Source organism: Lygodium microphyllum, chromosome 3, assembly GCF_053477565.2.
Source record: "Lygodium microphyllum isolate KBCC chromosome 3, Lygodium_microphyllum_v1.1.10, whole genome shotgun sequence".
Classification (NCBI taxonomy): Eukaryota; Viridiplantae; Streptophyta; class Polypodiopsida; order Schizaeales; family Lygodiaceae; genus Lygodium; species Lygodium microphyllum.
The window spans coordinates 106222659-106243765 of NC_141137.1; the positions used below are offsets into that span (position 1 = coordinate 106222659).

Sequence of the window (21107 nt, forward strand, 5' to 3'; positions counted from 1 at the left end):
CTTATTTGAAGCATGCAATCTTTTAGGGTTATATGCAGCAATTGATTGATAGATTCTTACTGTACTTCTCTTCTCAGGGCACTGCCTCCTTTGAAAGATTGCTCTCTAATGTGCAGCGGGTTGCTCGCCAGTATGGAATCCATCATGCCTCTCTTTGTCGACAGCGTCGGCAAGCTGCCCAGGACTTGCTGGCTTTGGTCCGTTCTCTGCTGATGGATACTCCAGATGATGTGTTCTTACTAGCACTGGAAATGCGTGTGGCTCATCTTATTCAAGAATTTCAGTTGAAATTGTATCAGCAGGCCAAACTGTAGCATTTGATGGAGACTTTGCAAGATAATGCGTGTCAGACTCATAAATTCTTTCGAGCCCTCCATGCCTCTCCTGCTCGAGAGAATATGACTAGACTTCTGGATGCAGACGGGCAACTGGTCCTTGATCGGCAGACTATTGTGCATATGTGCAGGGATTATTTCATTGATCTTCTTGGTTTCACTTCGCCACCTTCAGCCCAAACTACTCAGGCCCGTTCAGTCTTTTATGACCTGGTTCGTAATCAGGTTCTGCAAGACATGCAAGCCACTATGGAGTCAGATATTTGTGAGGCGGAGGTTGTAGATGTTTTGTTACACTTACCCAAGGATAAAAGTCCTGGTTGGGATGGTCTCACCAATGAGTTCTTTGAGGTTTTTGCTACCCAATTGGCGAAACCATTAACGGCTTTGTTTCAGCAGGTGTGGGAAACGGGGATTATGCCTTCCTCATGGAAAGGACTTATTAAATTGCTTCCGAAGGTTCCTTCGCCGTCTATGTTGAAACATTGGCGCCCAATTTCTTTAATGGGGTCTATGTACAAAATCTTTTCCAAAGTAATGGCGAATCGGCTCCACAAGCATCTCCCTGCCATTGTACATCCACTTCAATATGGCTTTATTAAGGGCCGAAACATTCTGCACAATGTGTTAAATGCGCAACTGGCGATTGATTATGCACGGCTTTCGACTATCTGGACTGGTCTTTTGTTGCAGAGCTTATGTCTGCTATGGGCTTTGGTGATCGGATGTCTAGACTGATCTACATCATCAGTGCAGTGGCGTCTTCGCGAGTCATGTTGAATGGAGGCGTTACCGCACCATTTGCCCTTGCCCGGTCTGTCAGACAGGGGTGTCCATTGAGCCCGCTCTTCTTTGCCCTTGCGACCCATCCGGTTCTTTCGATGTTATCTCATGTGGCCGCTTCCACTCAGTTGGCTGGATTGTCGCTTCCTTTTGGATAACATTTCATTAGTCAATCCTTGGCTGATGACAGTTTTATGATTCTGCGGGCGGATAAGGATAACCTTCGCAAAGCATTGGATGTTTGGGCTCTCTTTGGTCAGGCTTCCGGCCTTCGCATCAATGCGTTGAAATCAGCCATTCTTAGCTGCACGGAGTCGGATTTGCAGTCATTGAATTGGCAGGGTATCGTTGTGCCTCGTGGTTCCATTGTCAGACATCTTGGCTACCCCTTGGGTGTTGATGTTCCACCAAAGTAGTTTCTTCAGTGGACTTCTCAGAAACTGGCAGCTAAGTTCCTGTATTGGAAGTCTCAGGCTTGGCCATTCCATGTTCGCCTCAAAGTAGCCCAGACAATTATGTTGCCGATGCTCACATATTTCTTGCCCTTGCTGCCCTGAACTACTACTACTCTGAATGCTCTGACTCAGTTTATTCGTTTCATGTTATGGAAGAAAGATTCCTTGCATGCAGACATTTCCTGGATTTCTTGGTCGCATGCGTGCACCCCCAAACGCATGGGTGGAGGAGCTATTTTGGATGCCCAAACCCACATGCTGGCCCTCCGTTGGTCTCTTTTCCGTGCTATGTGCTCAGATCATCATCCGTGGGTCGTTATAGCCCATTATTTCCTTCAGGAGCAGGGGCTTCGGCATGGCAATACCCAAATCCAGAGTTCGTGGTGGCATGTCCTTAATGCCGATTCCCGATTCGCTTGTTCCTCTTCATCCCTGCTTACCCATTTGGTATGCTCCTGGAAACTGGTCCTCCGGAAGGCTCAGTGGCATCCAGCGGAGGATCGCTTGGTTGCTAATTCGTTTCAACTGGAATTGTTGGCAGTCTCGCGGATACTTTCGTGGGAAGGTAAACAAGAGCTTCGACCACAATTCAACCGTATGGCACGTTTGGGCTTAACTTCAGTCGCGGATGCCACCCTTGCCAGTCGCAATGTGCTAATATCATTTCGTACAGCCAGGAGAATCTTTAGGATTCCTCGTGGATACAGGCATTTATGGGAACAGCTTCTGATGGTGCTTCAGAGTAGCCAACCCTTTCCCGCCCTTGCTTCGGATCGTCCTTGGCAGGATTGGGACTTTGAAGGCCGGCTGCATTTAGATAAAGCTTCCGCTAACCAGGTCTATTATCTCCTGATTAAAGATCATCACTGGCTGGTCACTAAAGCTAATGCGCTATGGGGATTGCGTAAATCCGGGTCATGGTGGAGGGCAACTGTGATGGAAGGATGGCTGAACAAGACACCCTTCAAATATAAGGTTTTTCTTTGGAGGGTGATGATTGGGGGTCTTCCGCTTGCTTCTGCTCTTTCCAAGCGACGAATATGCAATGGCAATTGTTTCTTTTGCACCACCAGTGTCGAATCTGCCCGTTACCGCTTTATTTCTTGCCCTATCGCTAAGAAAATATGGTCGTTCTTGTCAGCCGTTTGGAGAGCAGTGGTTGGTTTCTCGTTAAGGCCCTTTGATTGGGTCTTTGTGCAGCCCAAATACCCAACACCGGCACAGCCACGTATGAAACTAGTTTTTCACTTTCTTCGCTATTGGGGCTGTTGGCACAACTAGACCATTCGGAATACTTTTCTTTTTGATTCCGCCTGTAATGTTCAACGGCATATTGTTCGACTTAAGGGGCTCTTGTATTGGTAGATCGATCTTCTTCAGCATTCTGACTTACTTTCCCCGTAGGACTTGCATCCCTGGCATATGACAATTTCCTCTATATCTTTTCCATGACCTTGTAACTCTTAGAACTAGAACTTTTCACATCATGGCTTAGTGCCATCATGTATCTTGTAATCAAGTAAACTTGTACTTTTTTCGTAATTAATACAATTACCCTTTACGAAAAAGAGAGAGAGAGAGAGAGAGAGAGAGAGAGAGAGAGAGAGAGAGAGAGAGAGAGAGAGAGAGAGAGAGAGAGAGAGAGAGAGAGAGAGAGAGTTATATTAACGTCTACAACAGGCCAAGTTGGCCTATGAGACCAAAATGTTGCATACAAAATGTCTGGGAGGTTTCAAAAGCCCCAGTGAAGCTAACGTTTATGCTATGTTGAACTAAATTGAGTAGGTTCTGCTATGGAAAATCTGTAGGAATCTAATGGTATTGATATGGCCTTTCTCGATCGGTAGATTGGGCAAGGGAATGACAAAGACTTGGCTGACTTGGATGGTGATTCATTGGCTGATGAACTCGGGCCATTGCAGGATAGTGAAGAGCTGGGCAAACGTTGTAGGATGTCGGTTGAAGAACCGGTCTTAGGCCTGAATTCGCCTCAGTCTGAGGTTCATGTTTCGTGTTCACAACCTGATGTGTCTTTACAGTTCATGCTGGCCATTGCCAATCATCTTATGTCGGATTATGTCCATTGTAATGAGGATAAAGCTAACGCATTACTGGATGGGGATCAAGTAGTTGCAGTCATGGGAACTGACTTGGTCTTACAACAGATAGCTGCTTTTCATGAGAGAGTAGCCATATTTTATTTTACCAGAAGGATTCCTTTGATCACTAGAATTTGTGCTTGGCTTCAATCCATGCTTGTCAGTTTTGAACAGTGCTCAGATGATGCTTCAAGGCGTATGCAGGTTCCCCTGGTTGAAGAGATTTATGATGGTCTGAAGGGGTTTTTTGAAGTTCTTTTTCATTCTACGGAAGTACGGGCTCTTATTATGCAACACATTCCTTTGTTTATGCATGGGCAGCTAGTTCATGTGGTCCCTGGGAGGCCCATGGCTGAGTTTCAGGAGCCGTTGAGACAGGCATGCCCAATTTGGGTAGAGGTGGTGGATTTCCCTGCGCATCTCTGGAGACTCCTCCCTTTGGTTTTGAGAACCCTTGGGGGGGTCTTGGTGGAACCTCGGCTGGCTTCCCACAATCAGAATAGGGCATGTATGCTTTGGGATACAAGAAAACCTCGCCTCACAAAGATTCGTTTTGAGGTTCCAGGGTTACAAACATTGGTATATGAGTTGAAATGGGGTACTTTTTCAAGACACTGTTTCAAATGTGGCCAATTGGGCCATTTCATTTCGGAATGCGAAAAAAATATGGAGGTAGGGTAATGTTCTATGGATCCAGACATGGAAATGCAAAACCACCTCCCTCAGCAGATGATTTAGAAGCCAATAGCCGATCCAGAGCAGCTTTCCCACATGGTCGTAATGAAGGGGAGCGTGCTTTGCTTGTGGGTGGGCAGAATTTGTCTCTTTAGGAGGATTCTTGGGTCAATGTGGTTCTTTGTAATGCAAGATAGGATTCTCGTTCCACTCCTGCCCATCCTCGGTTGCCCCCAATCACTCAAACCTTTCAACGCAGAGGTAGGGGTTTTTATATGAAAGCTCAATCTTCGCATGCTTCGGCAGTAGAAGATAAAAGGCCTTCTGATTCAGCTTTGCGCTTCGATGTGCGTGGGAGGTTTGTGCCTCCTCGGGATGTTTTCCCTTCCCGTGCTTTGATTGTGGGTTTGTAAAGGGTAGATCTTGTTGATGTTATTCGAGGTGAAATGGAGAGATTCCAGGCTGCCAAGGCTATTGATGTAAAAGGAAAAGGGAAACCGGCGGTTGAGTAGTTTTTCTCATTTGTGTTTCATCATGAAAATTGCTTTGTGGAATGTGAAAGGTATTTCTTCAGGCAACAAGCAATATCGGTTGTGGAAAGTTGTGCTAGCTGGAAAATGGGATATTTTCTGTGCTGTGGAGCATAAATAATACGTTTTGGCTAGATCTTCTTATGTATATAAGGATTATGCGGTTTTTTTTAGTGGTCGGCCTCCGCACAAATCAAGAGTTCTGTTGGCTGTCAAATCCTCCCTACAGCCATCGATGGTCTCTCAGGACCCTCATGGCCGATTTTTGATTCTCGAAATAATTTATGAGGGAGAGGTTTTGTGGATTGTAGGCGTGTATGCTCCTAATGCAAGGGAACGTCATCAACTTTGGGATGACGTGCACTGCCTTGCCATGGCTCGTCAAGGCTTTGTTATGGGTGATTTTAATGCTTGTGTTTTTGCAGATCAGGCAACCTCTAGGATCTACATCTGCCAGTGCGACTCTTTTCTTCCCGCAGTCATTGATATGTGTGTGGAAAGACAACTTGTTTTGTTGACATGTTCATGCATTTAAGGCTCTCCTTGCCCATTTGCCTCTTCGGTTTAATCAATCTTTTTTGCAGTAAAACCAGTTTTTGGAAGGTGTTTAGCAACAACTGATAGCTTCCTTTAGCTCGAAGGTCCTATCTAGAGGGATGGAAGCATGGGCAGTTTTTACGGATAATGCGTACTCCATGATCGGTACTCCATGAGGTAGCTGTGTGTCCTTGTAATTGGGTCGGGTGATGAAACCATCCTCAGATACCTAAAGGAAGTGGGTCTGGTAGTGTGCCATCCTCGTGCCATGGGGGGAGGGGGGTCGGATCCAGGCCTTCTCCGTATCTAACTTCAGTATATCTGCTCTGATCACATGGTTTAGCTCTGATCGCGGCTTAGGTCAAGTGTAGGGCAATCCAGGCTATAGTCAAAGGGGGGTAGTTTGTCAATTTGCAGCCCATGTAGACTCATCCATGTACTCATCTGAGCATACCAATAGTGTCTGTCACCGTCTGCTGCTAGTTGTCTAGAAGAGGCCAGGGCTAGCCGTGGGTATCTATCTTGGGGGAGCTCCCATAGTCTATGTATGAAAGTCACTGCCTGGACCAAGGCCTCAGCCACCATGGGTGATGCTCCCAACTCAGCTCTGATAACCTCATGTGGGGTCGAGCTCTTCGCTCGTATCATGCATGAGATCATCATGACCAGTGGTCTTTCCATATGCTCCCATCCGTCATAGTATTCCTTCTCTGGTCCATCCTGGTCTCCCAAAGGCTGTCTCCTCGTGTGAAAGAGACTCGGACCCCAAATAGCTGCCCCATATAGGAGTGTGGGTGTAACCAGGGTATCAAAAAGCCACAGTTTGGTGCGCGGCTCATGAAATTGTATGTGAGCACATTGCCTCTCCAATGCACCTAAGGCTGCATATGCTTTTGCCAAACGAGCCTCTGATGTCTCTCTCCAAGAGAACCGTGGTCCCTTCAATGTGACCCCCAAATAGACATACTGCCTAACCATCTCCACTCGCTCTCCATCAAAAGTAAACTGGTGCTCAGCTCTTGTCACCCAAGCAGCTGAAGTGTTAAATACCATAACTTTAGTTTTCCCAAGGTTCACCTTAAGATCTCTATCTCTGCAAAAAGCTGATAATGCATCCAAGTGTCTATTTAGTCCCTCAGGTGAGTTAGATATAAGTACAATATCATTGGCATAAAGCAATAATGGTATTAGCACTCCAGCTAGGCTGGCTCTGGCCCCACCAGTCCTATCCACATATTCTGAAATTTCATCTATATGCAGCCCAAAAAGTGTCGGTGAAAGTGGACAGCCTTGTTTCACCCCAATGGTGCTATCGACTGTATCTCTAGAAGGCCAAAATGGCCTATGAGACCATAACTAATACAATTGGCATCATCATCTCTCATCGGAGAAGAAAACATAATTATATCTAGGTCTACGTGATAAATTGAAATGAAAAATTGGAAAATGAGAAATATGGAAAACTGAAAAACTAAAAAGAGTATAGAGTATCTCCCTCTCAATGTATGGAATCCACCAAGACATTGCAAGCTACCTCCGACTGAGTCATTGTGGTAATCTTTGTCTATACCAAGCAATCATGACATGAATGTGTTGCATATGAGCATTGTGGTACCCTAGGGTGTCATGCTTTGCATAATGCTATAGTTGTCTACTGTGATGCCACTAGATGATGTCCCTCAACGGCACCTGTCAGTAGATGTAGTGTCTAAGGTGAATGTAGTGTCTAAGGTGGCAGTGGCCAGGGGGTCAGCTATAGTGAAAAGGTTTGTAACTGCTCTCTAGAGGGGTGGATGTGGCTGGGGTTGCCTCCAATCTTGTAACAATGCTACTCTGTGTCATTGGATCTCCAATAAGAAAAGGCCCAGATATCTTTGGTCCTCATAGTCCATCGCTCGTCTCAATGATCCAAAGCCCTCCTTAAAGAGGCAATGGTAGTAGCCTTGGATATCATAGTATATAGTGCATCTACAAATGTAGTGTTCCTCTGTCTCTAGCTCCCATCCACAAAGTTGGCACATCCTCTCATTTGCTACAACATGGCTCCATCGACCTGTCTCAATCATCACCTGATGTGATGAGGTCTGGATCTGTCCAATAGCAACTTGAAGCCCGTGAGAAAGTTGAGCATCCATATATTTCGGCCTCACTATGAAACCATCATGGAAAAGCTGCAAGAAGTGACATTGGTATTGTGCCATCTTCGTGCCTAATGGGTAAGGGGGACTTGGACCAAGTCCTTTTTGTCTCCATTTTAGTGATGTCTACTTTGATCACTCTATTCAACTCTAAACAACTCAGACTCAAAGTAGGACAATCAAGGCTATAATTGAACAATGGCAATTTGTCTATATTCATGCCATGCAAGTTCAGCCATGTGCTCATATGTGCACACAAACACTATCTATCTCCCCCTGCTGCAAGTTGTCTTGAAGACTCCAAAGCTAGCCTAGGGTATCGGTCTTTAGGGAGCTGCCATATCCTCTGAAGGAAGGTGATTACTTGGAATAGTGCCTCCACTAGCATGAGTGCTACAACCTTACTCTACTGCTCAGATGATCTCTTGTGGTACTGAGGCTTTCACCCTTATCATATGTGCTATCATCATGACCAGCAGTGTCTCCATATGTTCCCAGCCATCATAATGTTGTGCTTCAGGTCCCTTACAGTCCACGAGAGGCGCCTTAGTATGATAAAGGCTTGGGCCCCAAATGGCTGCACCATAGAGTGGTGTGGGCCGCAAATGTCGTTGTAGCCCCTTAGGTGAATTTGAGATGAGCACAATATCGTCTGCATATAACAAAATTGGTATCAATACCCCAGCCAAACTAGCTCCCATACCAGACCATCTTTGTATGTGATTTTAAATCTCATCAATGTACAATCCAAACAACAAAGGAGAGAGTGGATAGCCTACTTTACATCAACCATGCTAGATATTGAGTCTGTTGTGCCTCTAGTCACTCATACTGTACGTGTCTCTGTCTCATACAATGTATAAATACACCACAGCATATCCTTTGGGACCCCAACGGCTCACAACCTCTGCATGAGTCTTGCATGTGGTACCATATCAAAAGCTTTGCAGAAATCCATGAAACAACAATATATTTTTAGCCTTTGTGATTGTCCCTCAATCAAGGCCATTACACACACACACACACACACACACACACACACACACACACACAGAGCTATTGCTTTGTTTTGTTGGACATTACTTTGCATATGGCAGCTTTGAGGCTAGCCCTTTTGCAGGCTCTATGTGTACAGAGTCATCCTTGGTCAGATATTACTAAATTTTTCATAGAAAATATTGGCATCTCTCATGGTAGCACGGTTATTCATGCTTTTTGGTGGCATGTGCTTAATTCCATGAGGCCTATTAAGGTCTCCCAGTCTTTTCTCCTTTCTCATTTGATTGCATCCTGGCAAGAGATAATACATTCTGCAGTTTGGCACCCTCCTGATATTCGTAAGGAGGAGAAGTCGTTGCAAGGAGAAGTGCTGGCTTCCTCCAAGTTGTTGGATTGGCTGGATAAAGATTTTCTGTGAGACAAGTTTAATCAGATGTCTTGTTTGGGGTTGCAGACAGTCCTTGATGGTGTTATTCTTGGGAAGCCCCATCCTTTTTCTTTCCGGCATATTCGTTAGCATTTGGGTGCCTTGTGGATATCGTGACATTTGGTCGTCCATACAAGACACACTTCAGAGATTCTCTCCTTTGCTTGTGTTACAACCATTGTTTCCATGGCGTGACTCTATGTTTGTGCTTCCTGATGATTTCGAGAAGAGGTCAGCTAACTAGATATATCATCAAATGGTGGAGGCTTAGAGAAGGGTCACTGCAAAGGTTAATAAATTATGGCATATTCGGGATAGCAAAAAGATGTGGTAGGAAAGATTCATTTAGCTTTGAAAGTCTAAGGTTCCGTATCAAGGTAAAGTGTTCATGTGGAGGTTGCTTCTTGGTGGTCTTCCAATTGGGGAGGTGCTGTGTGGCCGAACGATCTCTGCGTGCCCGAATGATCTCTGCTGGTTGTTGTGTATTCTGCACCACATGTGATGAAACACTGCTTCATCTCTTTGTCTCTTGCCCTGTTGCTAGACAGATTTGGAGTTTTATTGCCCACATGTGGTCCTCGACGACTGAGCATGGGATAATAGCCCGTTCATGGATCATGGGAAAGATGCCCTCTATGTCTTCTTTGCATTCAGAGTATTCCTGTATTTTCCATTTCCTTAGATGGACAGCCCTGTGGCATATTTGACATACTTAAAATGCCTTTATTTTTGATTCAGTATTGGGCATCCATGGTCATGTGGCCCATGTTAGTGGCTTAGTGTTATGGCAGATCTCTTCTATGATATCAGCTGACCTGGTTCTTCCTGACATTGTTGCTCCATGGCTGGCTATTGTTCGCTCTACTCTAGTTGTCCTTTCTATGTGTTTTCTTTGTATTAAAGTCTTGGTAGACTTTCGTCAGTTTCTTTGATGACGTGATGGTCTGATGTAAATATTTACTACTAAATCCAATTATTTTCACAAAAAAAAAGAGAGAGGCTTGGAATTTGTTAGTAATCTTGGAAGAGGGAGAGAGAGTGTGAGAGAGGCTAGAAATTATGATAATAAACATAAGGCTTGGAAGTTGGAAGATATTGTATGGTCTAGCTTCATAGGCAAAAAATAGCTTGTTTTTTGGTACAAACTGGTGTTGATATGTACAGTATGGTACATTACAAACCAGTCAAGACGTAGTATGAATGCAACTATGGAAGCTCATAGGAGTGTACGGGTGGACAAAGCCTTCAACCAAGGAGTGTACGGGTGGACAAAGCCTTCAACCATCAATTGTACCAATTTGGTGAAAGATTTTTTTAAAAGAAATTCTCTCCTATTCTCTCTTGTACTTGTGTTCCTTGCTATCTTCCGCTATGCTTTATTTTCTTACATTAACTGTGTCTCTTGTCGATGTCCAATAGGAAGTTCTCATATGGTACTTGTACTGTGATGTAGCTTCATTTATTGAATCTATCTCTTCTTTGGCAATATGTGTCCTCTTGGCCACTCATCTACATATTGAATGTCTCTCCTTGTCTCTCTAAAGTGATGCTGTTGCTGCCCTCTCTAAAGTTATGAAAATGATGCTCTAGCTACCCCCTCTCTCCAAATGACCCTCTTTCCTTCTCAGGCTTCTCCTTGAAAAAAGTGATGATCTTGTGCAGACAAATCTAAGTCTTGATAGTAGGCTACATGGTAGCAGTAAAACAGACAAGCAGGAAAGCATTTGAGTCCTTGGGTGGCATTTGAGTCCTTGGGTGAATGTGGAAAACCAGCTGTTGTCCTGGAAGTTGCATATTTTCCTTCATCCTGCTGAGCTATGGTCTGTTGGACAGTGTTTGCTTCTGCTATTGCTCAGAGTGCCCATCTCGAAGGTGAAAGGGAGGACTGAAGAAAAAAGGGATAAGGCTGGGGAGATAAGCTGATGGGAGTCTGCAAGAGGGGAGTGGGAAACTGCCACAGGGGGCAAAGGAAGGAGGAAAAGAGAAGACCATGAAGGGCTACATCTGCTGTCTGGTAACATCAGTGAAGGAGCTGGGAGAGGAGGTGGAAGTGTGGTGAGTCTCACGGTGAAGGTAGGGAGGGAATGAAGGCAGTGGGTCCATGGAAAAGCAGGTGGTGAGAAAGGCTAAGGTGAAGGCAGGGACGGGTATGTGCTGGTGGCAGAGCCTAGAGGGCAGTGTGAGCAGCAGAAAGGGCTGCGAGGCATGATAGATGAGAGGGGTGGCTGGTGGGAGGCTGGGAGTGGCTGGCAGAAGGCTGGAGGAGGGGGTGGCACTTGGTCAGTGAGGGCAGCTCTTATGTTAGGGCATTGCTTTTGCAACTAATATTTGTATGAGCCTCAGGAAACCCATACACAGAACTGGCTAAAAGCGGTTCATTTCTCAATGTGACATTGTTACAAACTGTACAGCAAGCTACAGAACTTTGGCACTCGCAAATACTAATCAGAGCAATGGTTCTGTATGCCAAACAAGGGTTTCTATCACAGGCATTAATGGTTTTGGTATGAGACATCAAATTATGGTAATACACATAACACATGCTGGTAACCCTTATGCAAGCTCTGCAATTGTATAGAGGCTGCTTTTTTACACAGCACTTGAATTTCTTCTTGATTCATTTGTATTCTCTTGGGTGTATAAGTTTAAAGACTTCACAATTTTATGCCTTTTAAAATCTGCTTGTATGGATGGTGTGAGCACATTCTCCTACCGTTGCTAGTGTTTTGCACTTGACATATCCAGGTCATGATGCATTTGGATGGTTGTGGCAGAAGCTAGGGATATTTATTATCCAATTGCTGCAAAAGACACTGATAATAATATATTTGCTAGTTACAACCTATCTCATTGGCAAGACAGGCTATCACTCCCTTCCAATGCGGGTCAAAATATATATGAAAAGCTTCTAGATGAATTGGACATTTTTCAGTGTGAGTCAGAGGCCAAGTGGACAGTATCCACCAAGGCTGAGATCATTTTTACTTGAGATGTTCTCTGTCCTCTTGCTCCTCTCCATGCTTGACATTTCTTTTCCCAAAATGTGAGACTTTTGCATGATTCCCACTTTTTAATAATGCAACTAGGTATGCAAGATTACCATTTCTTTCTAAAATGTTGGAATGAGGTTATGCAATGTTCAATGATGCTGAAAAGTTGCCTCTCTGAGATGTGGATTTATTATAGTGGGATAAACAAATTGATCTTGTGGTGTGATTGGCAGTGCAGGAATGTTGTTTGGTTGCCAAGTGCACTAATTGAAGCATCAGTCTTGGGTGATGCTTGTACTACTTGTGGACCAGGTAAGGACAAGACACATGCTAAACTCTTTAGACTTTCAAAATAAAGCTTATGTGGAGCAGATAGCTCTAGAATGACACTCGTTCAGGCAATCGTCCCAAAGTTACTTTGTCTTAATTCTTGAAAGAGGAAGTGGGTGGTTCATGAAATAAGTCTTGATGTTCCTGCAGGGCCTGTTCGCAAAATACGGTTCAGGTTTCGACAAGCAGAAATACCCCGTCAGTACAGCTGTGAATACACAGGTTTGTTTCTCTTCATCATAACTTCTGCATGTTGTTTGTAGGCTCAAGTTGACAGTACAAATGTTTCTGTGACAAGAAACTATTGGATTCTCTTATGGTGCTGTTGTTAGAAGTTTTGAATACCATGATGGTGAATCACTTTGGGTGGTGCAATACCGCATATGAGCATTGCAATTATATGATACTGTCTTGAATTCTCATGTACAGTACCATCTCTTATAAGGATGCAAAAGCAAGATACAATCTTGGAATTGTAATTTTATGAGATCTCAAAGCTTGCTTTCGTGGAGACTTCTGGTGAAGATTTACAACTGGTGGTCAGTTGCAAAAAAGGAACATTAGCCATGGTCATTGTGTGTCATTGTTGTATGCCCGTCAACCAAAAAGCTTTTGTTTGTGTCACTGCCTGGGTGACTGTCGGTGACTGTTTGGGATACCATTTGGCGCTGTTTTAGGTGCTGTTTATGCTCCCCCTCCCACAATACACAGACATGCATGTGTGCACACACACTCTCATCCAATACATTATATTTCCCCTTTGCCAGAATACATTCTCTTTACTACACTAAATTTTTTCTCCCTGTCATTCAAATGCCAGAACTCTCTCTCTCATATTATTGATGTGACTAAATACACAAGTTAGTCCTCAAGCAATCATGAGTCACACTCTCTCTACCTCGTCAAGCTCTCAAGCTATCCATCCTCGACTTTCAAGCTCTCCATCCTTAAGCTCTCTACCTCCTACCTCTGAAGCTCTCTGCCCTCAACATTCAACTTCTCTATCCTCAAGTTCACCGCCTTCTCTACCTCAAGCTCTATACCCCTTAGCATTCAAGTTCTCTACCCCTAAGCTCTTTTACCATGTTTAGTATCGAAGTTAAATTTAGTACTCGTAGGTGAAAAGAAAATGAGTTCAGGTTCTTGATAAGCACCCTTAAAAGTGTCAATAGAGAGCATGATCCGGAGTAGCAGCAGATATTTTGAGACCTCTACATGAAGCTTTTTTTTTTTTTTTTGCAAATAAAGTGTGGCTAATTATATTACTTCAGAAAAACCTTGAATACAAAGAAGTGCTCCTGCTCAACTGACTAGCTGGAGCTGATGCAGAGTCACAAGTATATCAAATGTACAGGCCTCACAGGGCGGTCTAGGGGGGATGGGGGCAAGAAGCCATGGAGGGGTGTATCACCATTTGGGACTGCCTGCCTGCATCACAAGAAACAAATCTTGACAGCCCCAAGTGCACATGAAGTGAAGACGGAGCTCCTGATCAGCTCGAGACTCACCTTGCACTTGGTCCCATCGACCGTGAAGGGAGTGGATGATGGAGGTCCAGAGCTCTGCCAAGGTTGCCTGTACAGAAAGTCTTTCTCCTCCAAAAATCTCCTGACACCGCGTCTTCTAGATATGCCATCCAGTGAGACTCCCTACAATCTCCCATACCTCAGAGCGGTCTGTTGTGGGCTCTAGTACCAGGCGGATGGGTAGGGCCTCTGAGCCGACTACTGTGCGTGACCGAGCCTCAATTAGGAAGATTGTGTCCTACATCCCAACCTCATACAGAAGGTGACGACCCTGGCTGATTGCCTGCTAGTAGAAAGCTCCCCATGAGATACATCCAAGGCTGGGTGCTACATGTGCTACCAGCCATACGAAATACAATACCCTCCTCGGCCTCTAGCTATCCCATAGGCGGCGCCATAAAGTCCATTGGAAAGCATCCTTGATGCTGTGCTCCACCCAATACCTATTGTGCGACGGTGCCCAGTCCATGTCCTCTTGCATTAGCACGTGTCTACCAATCTTGGCTGTGTACTCCAGGAACCTTAGTGGCTTCTTGGCGACTGCAATGGGTGGCCATAGCCACTCTCCTGGATCTCACTCCAGCTCATCAATTGGTCTGCCCTCCCAAATCTAGAGGCGCCACTTCCGGAGCTCGTTCCAGAAAACATAGGGGTCCAATCGCCATGTCTTCCCTTGAAGGCCAACCACCCGAGTCGTCCTCCACGAAAGGACAGCTATCCCCTCATCCTGCTGCCTTGTGTTAAGGGCCAGACGTCCCCCTTCCTGAAGGGTGAAGAAAGTCCCATGCGAGGCGCCGTCCACTCTACTTGCCACTTGTATGGTGGTACTTGTCGGTGAAAACTTAGCGGCCCATACCTCCCCGAGCTCTACCGGCTCTCGTACTTGGGGGCCAAGTCACTCCTGCGGTATTGCTGCGTTAATCTCCCTTCTTCTCAACTCGACTCCTCTCTGGCAACCTGATGCTCGCTGCAACACCACCTCGTCCACTAACTTGTACACCTCCCGCCAGGTCTTGATGGTGCGAGTCGGGCTGGCGTCCCAACCAGCCCACTGGATGTGGGGGCACTCGCCGATCTGGACTCCCTCCTGATCTCTGACCTGGGGGTTTCACATAACTGGCTGACGGTCTATCTCCTCCTAGCAACCTACGGGGCTCTGAATTGGGCCTTGCGGAGGCCTTGCCACACAGAATTAAGGATTTGGGGGGCGTGATCTCGACCGTCGTGAAGATCCATCTCAAGGACGGTCTCCAATCCTCCCCAAGCCTGGATCTACACTCTTGGAGACCCTCCTGCAATAGGACCTTCCAGGTCTGCTCTTGTGGTGTGAGACCACGGACTACAAGCTTGCCCAAAAGGGCCATACTTTGATACTCTGGGTCAATGATCCCAAGCCCTCCCTTTGATTGATGCCGGATGACGATCGCCCACGCCACCTTGGCCCGAGAGTCCCTTGAACTGTCTGACCCGGCTTAAAGGAAATTCCGCACTAGGCGGTGAAGCTGAGCAACATAGGATGAGAAGCACCAACATGAGGCGATGTACCAAGCCATCGCTAGGAGGACCTGGTTGACCACTAGGGCTCGGCCTGCTAGGGAGAGGTGAGCAGTAGTCCAATAGGCTAGCTTCCTTCGAATAGAGTCGAGGACTAGGATAAACTGCTAGGTGGGGGTGATGTGGAGTCCCACATGGAACCCTAGTTAGTGGATAGTCTGCCCTCTGCATACCCATCTAAATCCCAAGTGGATGCTTCACTCTATACTAGAGTCCGGGTCTGTAAGGAAACCAACCGACTTCCCCTAGTTGATTTTCACTCCTAGTGTAGTACAAAACACCTCGAGAGCTAGTCTCACTCTCTCCAGCATCAACTCATTGTCCTCTATGTAAAGTGTGGTATCATCTGCATACTCAGAGTCTAACAGCTCCGTCTCCTCTCTCACTGGAAGTTGGAGGCCGGGTAGCCCACTCACACATGATCTAAGGAAGTGAGACATCGCCTCTGCAAAGAGTAGGAATAGATACAGGGCCAGCGGACAGCCTTGCCGTACCGATCTCTCCTGCCGAAACTCCTCCCCTCTCTTGCCACCTATGAGAACCATGCTGATAACCGATCTGTAAAGTGTGGAGACCCCATGGATCCATGCTTGGGGGAAGCCCAACCTCTCCATGGTGTCCTCCAAGAAGTCCCAGTCCACCTTGTCATAGGCTTTCTCAAAATCCAGGAGTAGTACAACCAATCCCTGACCACTGTGCTGGGCCCACTTTGTCGCCTCAAAGAAGGTAAAGACATTGTCTAGGATGCTCCTATCCTTGACAAAGCCTGTTTGTGTGTCATAAATGATGTCTGGAAGCACGGAGCGGAGTCGCTTACCAATCATCTTTGCCAGTGCCTTATAGACAACTAGCAACAGGGTGATCGGTCTCCACTAGGATAGCTCCAACCGGTCTCCACCTTTGGGGAGGAGGCTGATAAGACCTACCGATAAACTCCTTGGCATCCAATCTAATGTGAAAATCTCTTGGAAAGCGAGTAGTAAGGGTCCTTTACTACCTTCCAAAACATGGTGAAGAAGGCCTTAGAGAGGCCATCCTCTCCCGAGCATTTCTACCCGTCCTGTGTATGGAAAGCCTCCTCTAATTCCTTCTGTGTGAAGGGGGCTAGGAGGGAGTGTCCCATCTCCTCTATGACGAGGGACGGGATGTGATCCCAGACCTGTTGTCTACAACGCTGTCCTCTGGTTGAGGTTGCCTCTTGTTGGAAAAGCGTCTGTAGTAGTCGGTGGTAATCTCCATCACCTCATCTGGGCTAGAACGAATCCTCCCATACTGATGTTGAAGGCTGCGTATCTGCTCTCCTAAGGTGCGGGGCTGGTGTGCTTGAAAGAACTCACTACACATCGTGTCCCTCTTCCGTTGCCAGAAGGTTGTTGAGGTGCGGAATGAGAACTCCAAGTGCCTGTCCTCTACGCTGGCGATGGCTGCTTGTGCGTGCACCTCCTATGCATGGAGAATGGGATCCCCCAGTGGCTCCTATAATAACCTTTGCATGGCTGCTAGGTCCCTCCGGAGTGCTCTCTCCACCTCCCAGCACTACGGTTCTGCTTGTAGGGCTGCCTCCTGATAGATACTGCTCAACTTGGCTAGGACCTCTGCAACCTCCTCTGGGATCTGGTCCCTCTTGCCCCACTCCCTAGTCCAAATCTACTCAATCTGTCTCTTCACCTGCTCTCTCTTGTAGATCGAGTCAAGGATCTGACAAGATTGTGTATCTAGGGAGGATGTTGGGGGATCAAGTGTCGGGAGGATCGAGTAGTGATTGGACAAAGTGGTGCCAACCAACTGCCCTATTTAGCCTCTACGAGAGCATCCCCACTCTTCCACATAGAACCTCTCTAGCAAGACTCCGCCTAGCCATCTGTATCCCCAAGAGAAGTCCAATGACCTTTCCCTCTTGTGGAAAGCTGGGTCTCTCCAAGCGTCACGAGCTCCTATTGCCAGTACGAAGACCTCCCATGCCTCTTGCTCCTCCCTAGCCATGCCCTAGTAGTTTCTGCATCTACCATGTTGGTCCTCTAAGGCCTCCAGGTTGTTGAAGTCTTCTCCAACAATCCAGGAGTCCACCTTTGGGAGTCCTAATGCAATCTCCACCCAGAACCTGTTGCGTGCCCTGGCCTCAGTGGGGGCATAGACATTGAGGACTCCAAGGCACAAGTCCCCAATATCCAGTCTGAGCCATAGAACCCTCCTTGTCACAATCCTCCCATGGTCTCGTACACAGGTCGTGAGGCTCGAGCCAATCGAGGTGCATACCCCTCCACCCCTGTGTTGGACTAATAGGGGCACAACTAAGAGAGATGGAGATCGAGCAGGAGTGAGCGTGTGAGCGTGACGGCTGAAATGAATCAGAGTAGAGTGAAAAGTACGAGACGATTAGAGTGTTCCAACATTGTGTTGGTACACAAAGAATAAAATGTATTTATACTTGGGGCACGTAAAGGGTACGTTCACATGTACGATGTGCGTGTACTATACACGGAGGTTACCGGGCCTTTATATCCCAACAACCTCACACTTAAAGGTCCGATATGAACCTCTAGCTAGCCAACTCCTACTAGTCGAATGCAATGCTCGTGTTGAGCTTTGCTTAGACTTTTAGTGAGGACATCTGCAAGGTTATCTTGTGTTTTAATCTTGGTCAATGTGATTTGACCATCTTCGAGAATCTGTCGGATGAAGTGATATCGCACATCTATGTGCTTTGTGCGTGAATGATAAATGGCATTCTTAGCCAGATACACAACATTCTGGCTATCACATCCTAAAACTGCAGTATCCATAGACATGCCGAGATCATCTGCAAGTCTGCTCAACCATGTAGCTTCCTTAGAAGCTTCAGTAGTAGGTGATATGTATTCAGCTTCAGTGGTACTCAGTGCAACAATGTTCTGCAACCTGGAACACCAAGAAATAGCCCCACCAGCAACTGTAAAGACATACAAGTTGGTGGACCTACGAGTGTCCAAGTCACTTGCCATGTCTGCATCACAATAACCCTGCAAACTAAGTGTACTGTGCCCATAGCAAATACTTTTTCTTTGTGTACCCTTAAGGTATCGAAGAATACACTTGACAACCTCCCAATGTGCTTTGTCAGCATTTGACATAAACCTGCTAACAACTCCCACTGCATGAGCAATGTCCAGACGAGTAGCAACCATAGCATACATAAGAGAGCCACAAGCTAATGTATAAGAAACTCCCTTCATAGCATTTGCTTCCACGTCATCTTTCGGGCTGTTGGCTTTGCTAAGCTTGAGATAAGGAGGTAAGGGTATCCTAAAAGGCTTAGCTTAAGCCTTGTTAAATCTATCCAGTACCTTTTCAATGTACTTTTCTTGAGATAAAAATAGCAATTTTTGCATTCTATCTCTTCGAATCTTCGTACTGAAAATATGCTCTTCATTCCCCAAATCTTTCATAGAGAAAACTGATTTTAGCTGAATTTTGAGAGCATTCAAGCTAGTCTTTATTTTCCTAGCTAGTATCTTATCATCCATATACAAAACAAGTATGATGGGGCTGCCATCTGTATCCTTTTTCATGTACAAGCAATGATCTGCATGGCTACGTGTAAACTCATGAGATAGCATAAAAGTGTCAAACTTTTTGTACCACTGCCGTGGTGCTTGCTTCAGCGCATACAGGCTGCGTTTTAGCTTACACACCATCTACTCTTTTCCAAGAACTACAAAGCCCTCCGGCTGTTTCATGTAGATTTCCTCATCAATGTCACCATGCAAGAAAGCTGTTTTTACATCCATTTGATACAGCTCTAAGTCCAAAACAACAGTAAGAGCAAAAAGCACACGTAAAGTGGTCATCTTCACAATAGGTGAGAAGACCTCTTGGAAGTCAATCCCTTCCTTTTGTGCATATCCTTTGGCAACTAGCCTTGCCTTGTACTTGGGTTTCCCATTGACTGTCTTGACTTTGTACACCCATTTGTTTGGAAGTGGCTTCCTTCCCTTGGGCAATGACACAAGATCCCAAGTATCATTTGCATATAGAGATTTAATCTCTTCTTGCATAGCTAGCTCCCACTTACTGCTGAACTCACATGACTTGGCCTTTTTGTATGTAAGAGGCTCACCCTCATCTGCAAGCATCACATAATGCAAGGAGGGGTCAAATCTATGTGGTTGCCTTCTTACATGTGTAGACTTGCATGCCCAATGATCAACATTTTCAGGGCCTACATTTGGAGATTATTATTTTCAGCATTTATTGGCTGCTGCTGTAAACCATTTTCAGCATGCTGTTCATGCTGTACAACACCTTCATTTTCATTTCCAGCACCTGTATTTTCATAATCAGCAAGCCTATCTTACTGTCCATGACCTCCTTGTGCTTCTATTTGCTGTCCATCATTATTTGGCTCAAAAATAACCGGCTGATCATCAGTTTCAGTCTGTGGTACAGCACCTTGAGGCTCATTTTTTGAAGTAATGGGTGGCTGCAAACTTTGAAATTTCACATTTTTCAGATCTTCATTAGAGGGTAAGGCGCCTTTCAGCAATTTTGCCTCATTAAACACAACATTACAATTGCGAATAATTTTCTTGGACTAAGGCAACCACACTCTGTAGCCAAATTCACCCTCATTACCATAGCCCATGAAAATGCCTTTGGTGGATTTTGGGTCAAGTTTATTCCTTAGCTCATCCCTAACATGTACAAAAGCATGAGAGCCAAATATGCGTAAATGGTCATATGAGGCCGATTTGCCAAACCAAACCTCCTCAGGGATACCATTATTTAAGGACCTGTTTGGAGAGCGGTTGCAAATGTGAACCGCAGTTTTGAGTGCCTCTCCCCAAAATGCATGAGGGAGATTAGCAGTGGACAGCATGCATCACACTCTTCCAATAAAGTCTTGTTATATCTTTCAGCCACCCCATTTGAAGAAGGGCTGTAAGGGGCTGTAAGCTCCCTCTTAATATCATGCAAGTCACAAAAGGACTTGAATTCAATCGATGTGAACTCACCTCCATTATCAGTTCTCAAGCATTTCAGCTTTCTACCTGTTTGAGTGGTCGCAAATGCATGAAAAGTTTTAAAAATAGCAAACACGTCACTTTTCTTTTTCAGCAAGTACACCCAAATCTTCTTGAAACAGTCATCAATAAAGGAGACAAAATATGCAGCACCATCCAACGATTTCATGGGCATACTACGTACATCAGAATGCACTAAGTCCAAGACATTGGACTTACGTGAGACACCAGAGTAAAAGGAACTTTTTATTTGCTTTCCAAACTGACACTCGTTACAAAAATCAAGTTTAGAGCCTTTTCCATCAACCCTCTTCAGAGAGGTAAGGACATCAAGTCCTTTTTGACTCATATGGCCTAATCTCTTATGCCATAACTCCAAGTGGCTGCAAATTTCAGCAACTGCAAGAAACTTGCCATTCAAGGCTTTACAATGCAAACAATACAAAGTGCCCTTCTTGGCTCCTTTTGCAATCAGCATGGAACCCTTTTTTACTTTCCACAAACCACCACCAAACAGTGTGGTGTAGCCATGCAAGTCAAGCTGACCAACAGATAGTAAACTCTTTTTAATGCCGGGCACATATCTGACATCTTTCAACACAGGCTATTGACCATTGTCTAAAGACAAGTGTACTGTGCCAATCCCATCAATGCTACAAGCATGGTTATTTCCAAGATACACCTTTCCATAACTGCCTGCATTGAACATAGCAAAACACTCCAAGCAAG

At 45.5% G+C, this 21107-nt stretch overlaps 1 protein-coding gene across 3 annotated transcripts in view; it reads left to right on the forward strand.

Moving 5' to 3' along the window:
• TOP3A (topoisomerase 3alpha) overlaps nucleotides 1-21107 on the forward strand; it is a 155990-nt gene that overhangs the window by 100425 nt on the left and 34458 nt on the right. For all 3 annotated transcript variants that reach the window (XR_015690256.1, XR_015690260.1, XM_087674498.1), the window contains 2 exons: nucleotides 12202-12280; nucleotides 12449-12520. Coding sequence is in view for 1 of the 3 variants with exons in the window: in XM_087674498.1 (XP_087530624.1) it covers nucleotides 12202-12280; nucleotides 12449-12520 (151 nt within the window). In the remaining 2 variants the exon portion in view is untranslated. The remainder of the gene's footprint in view (nucleotides 1-12201; nucleotides 12281-12448; nucleotides 12521-21107) is intronic.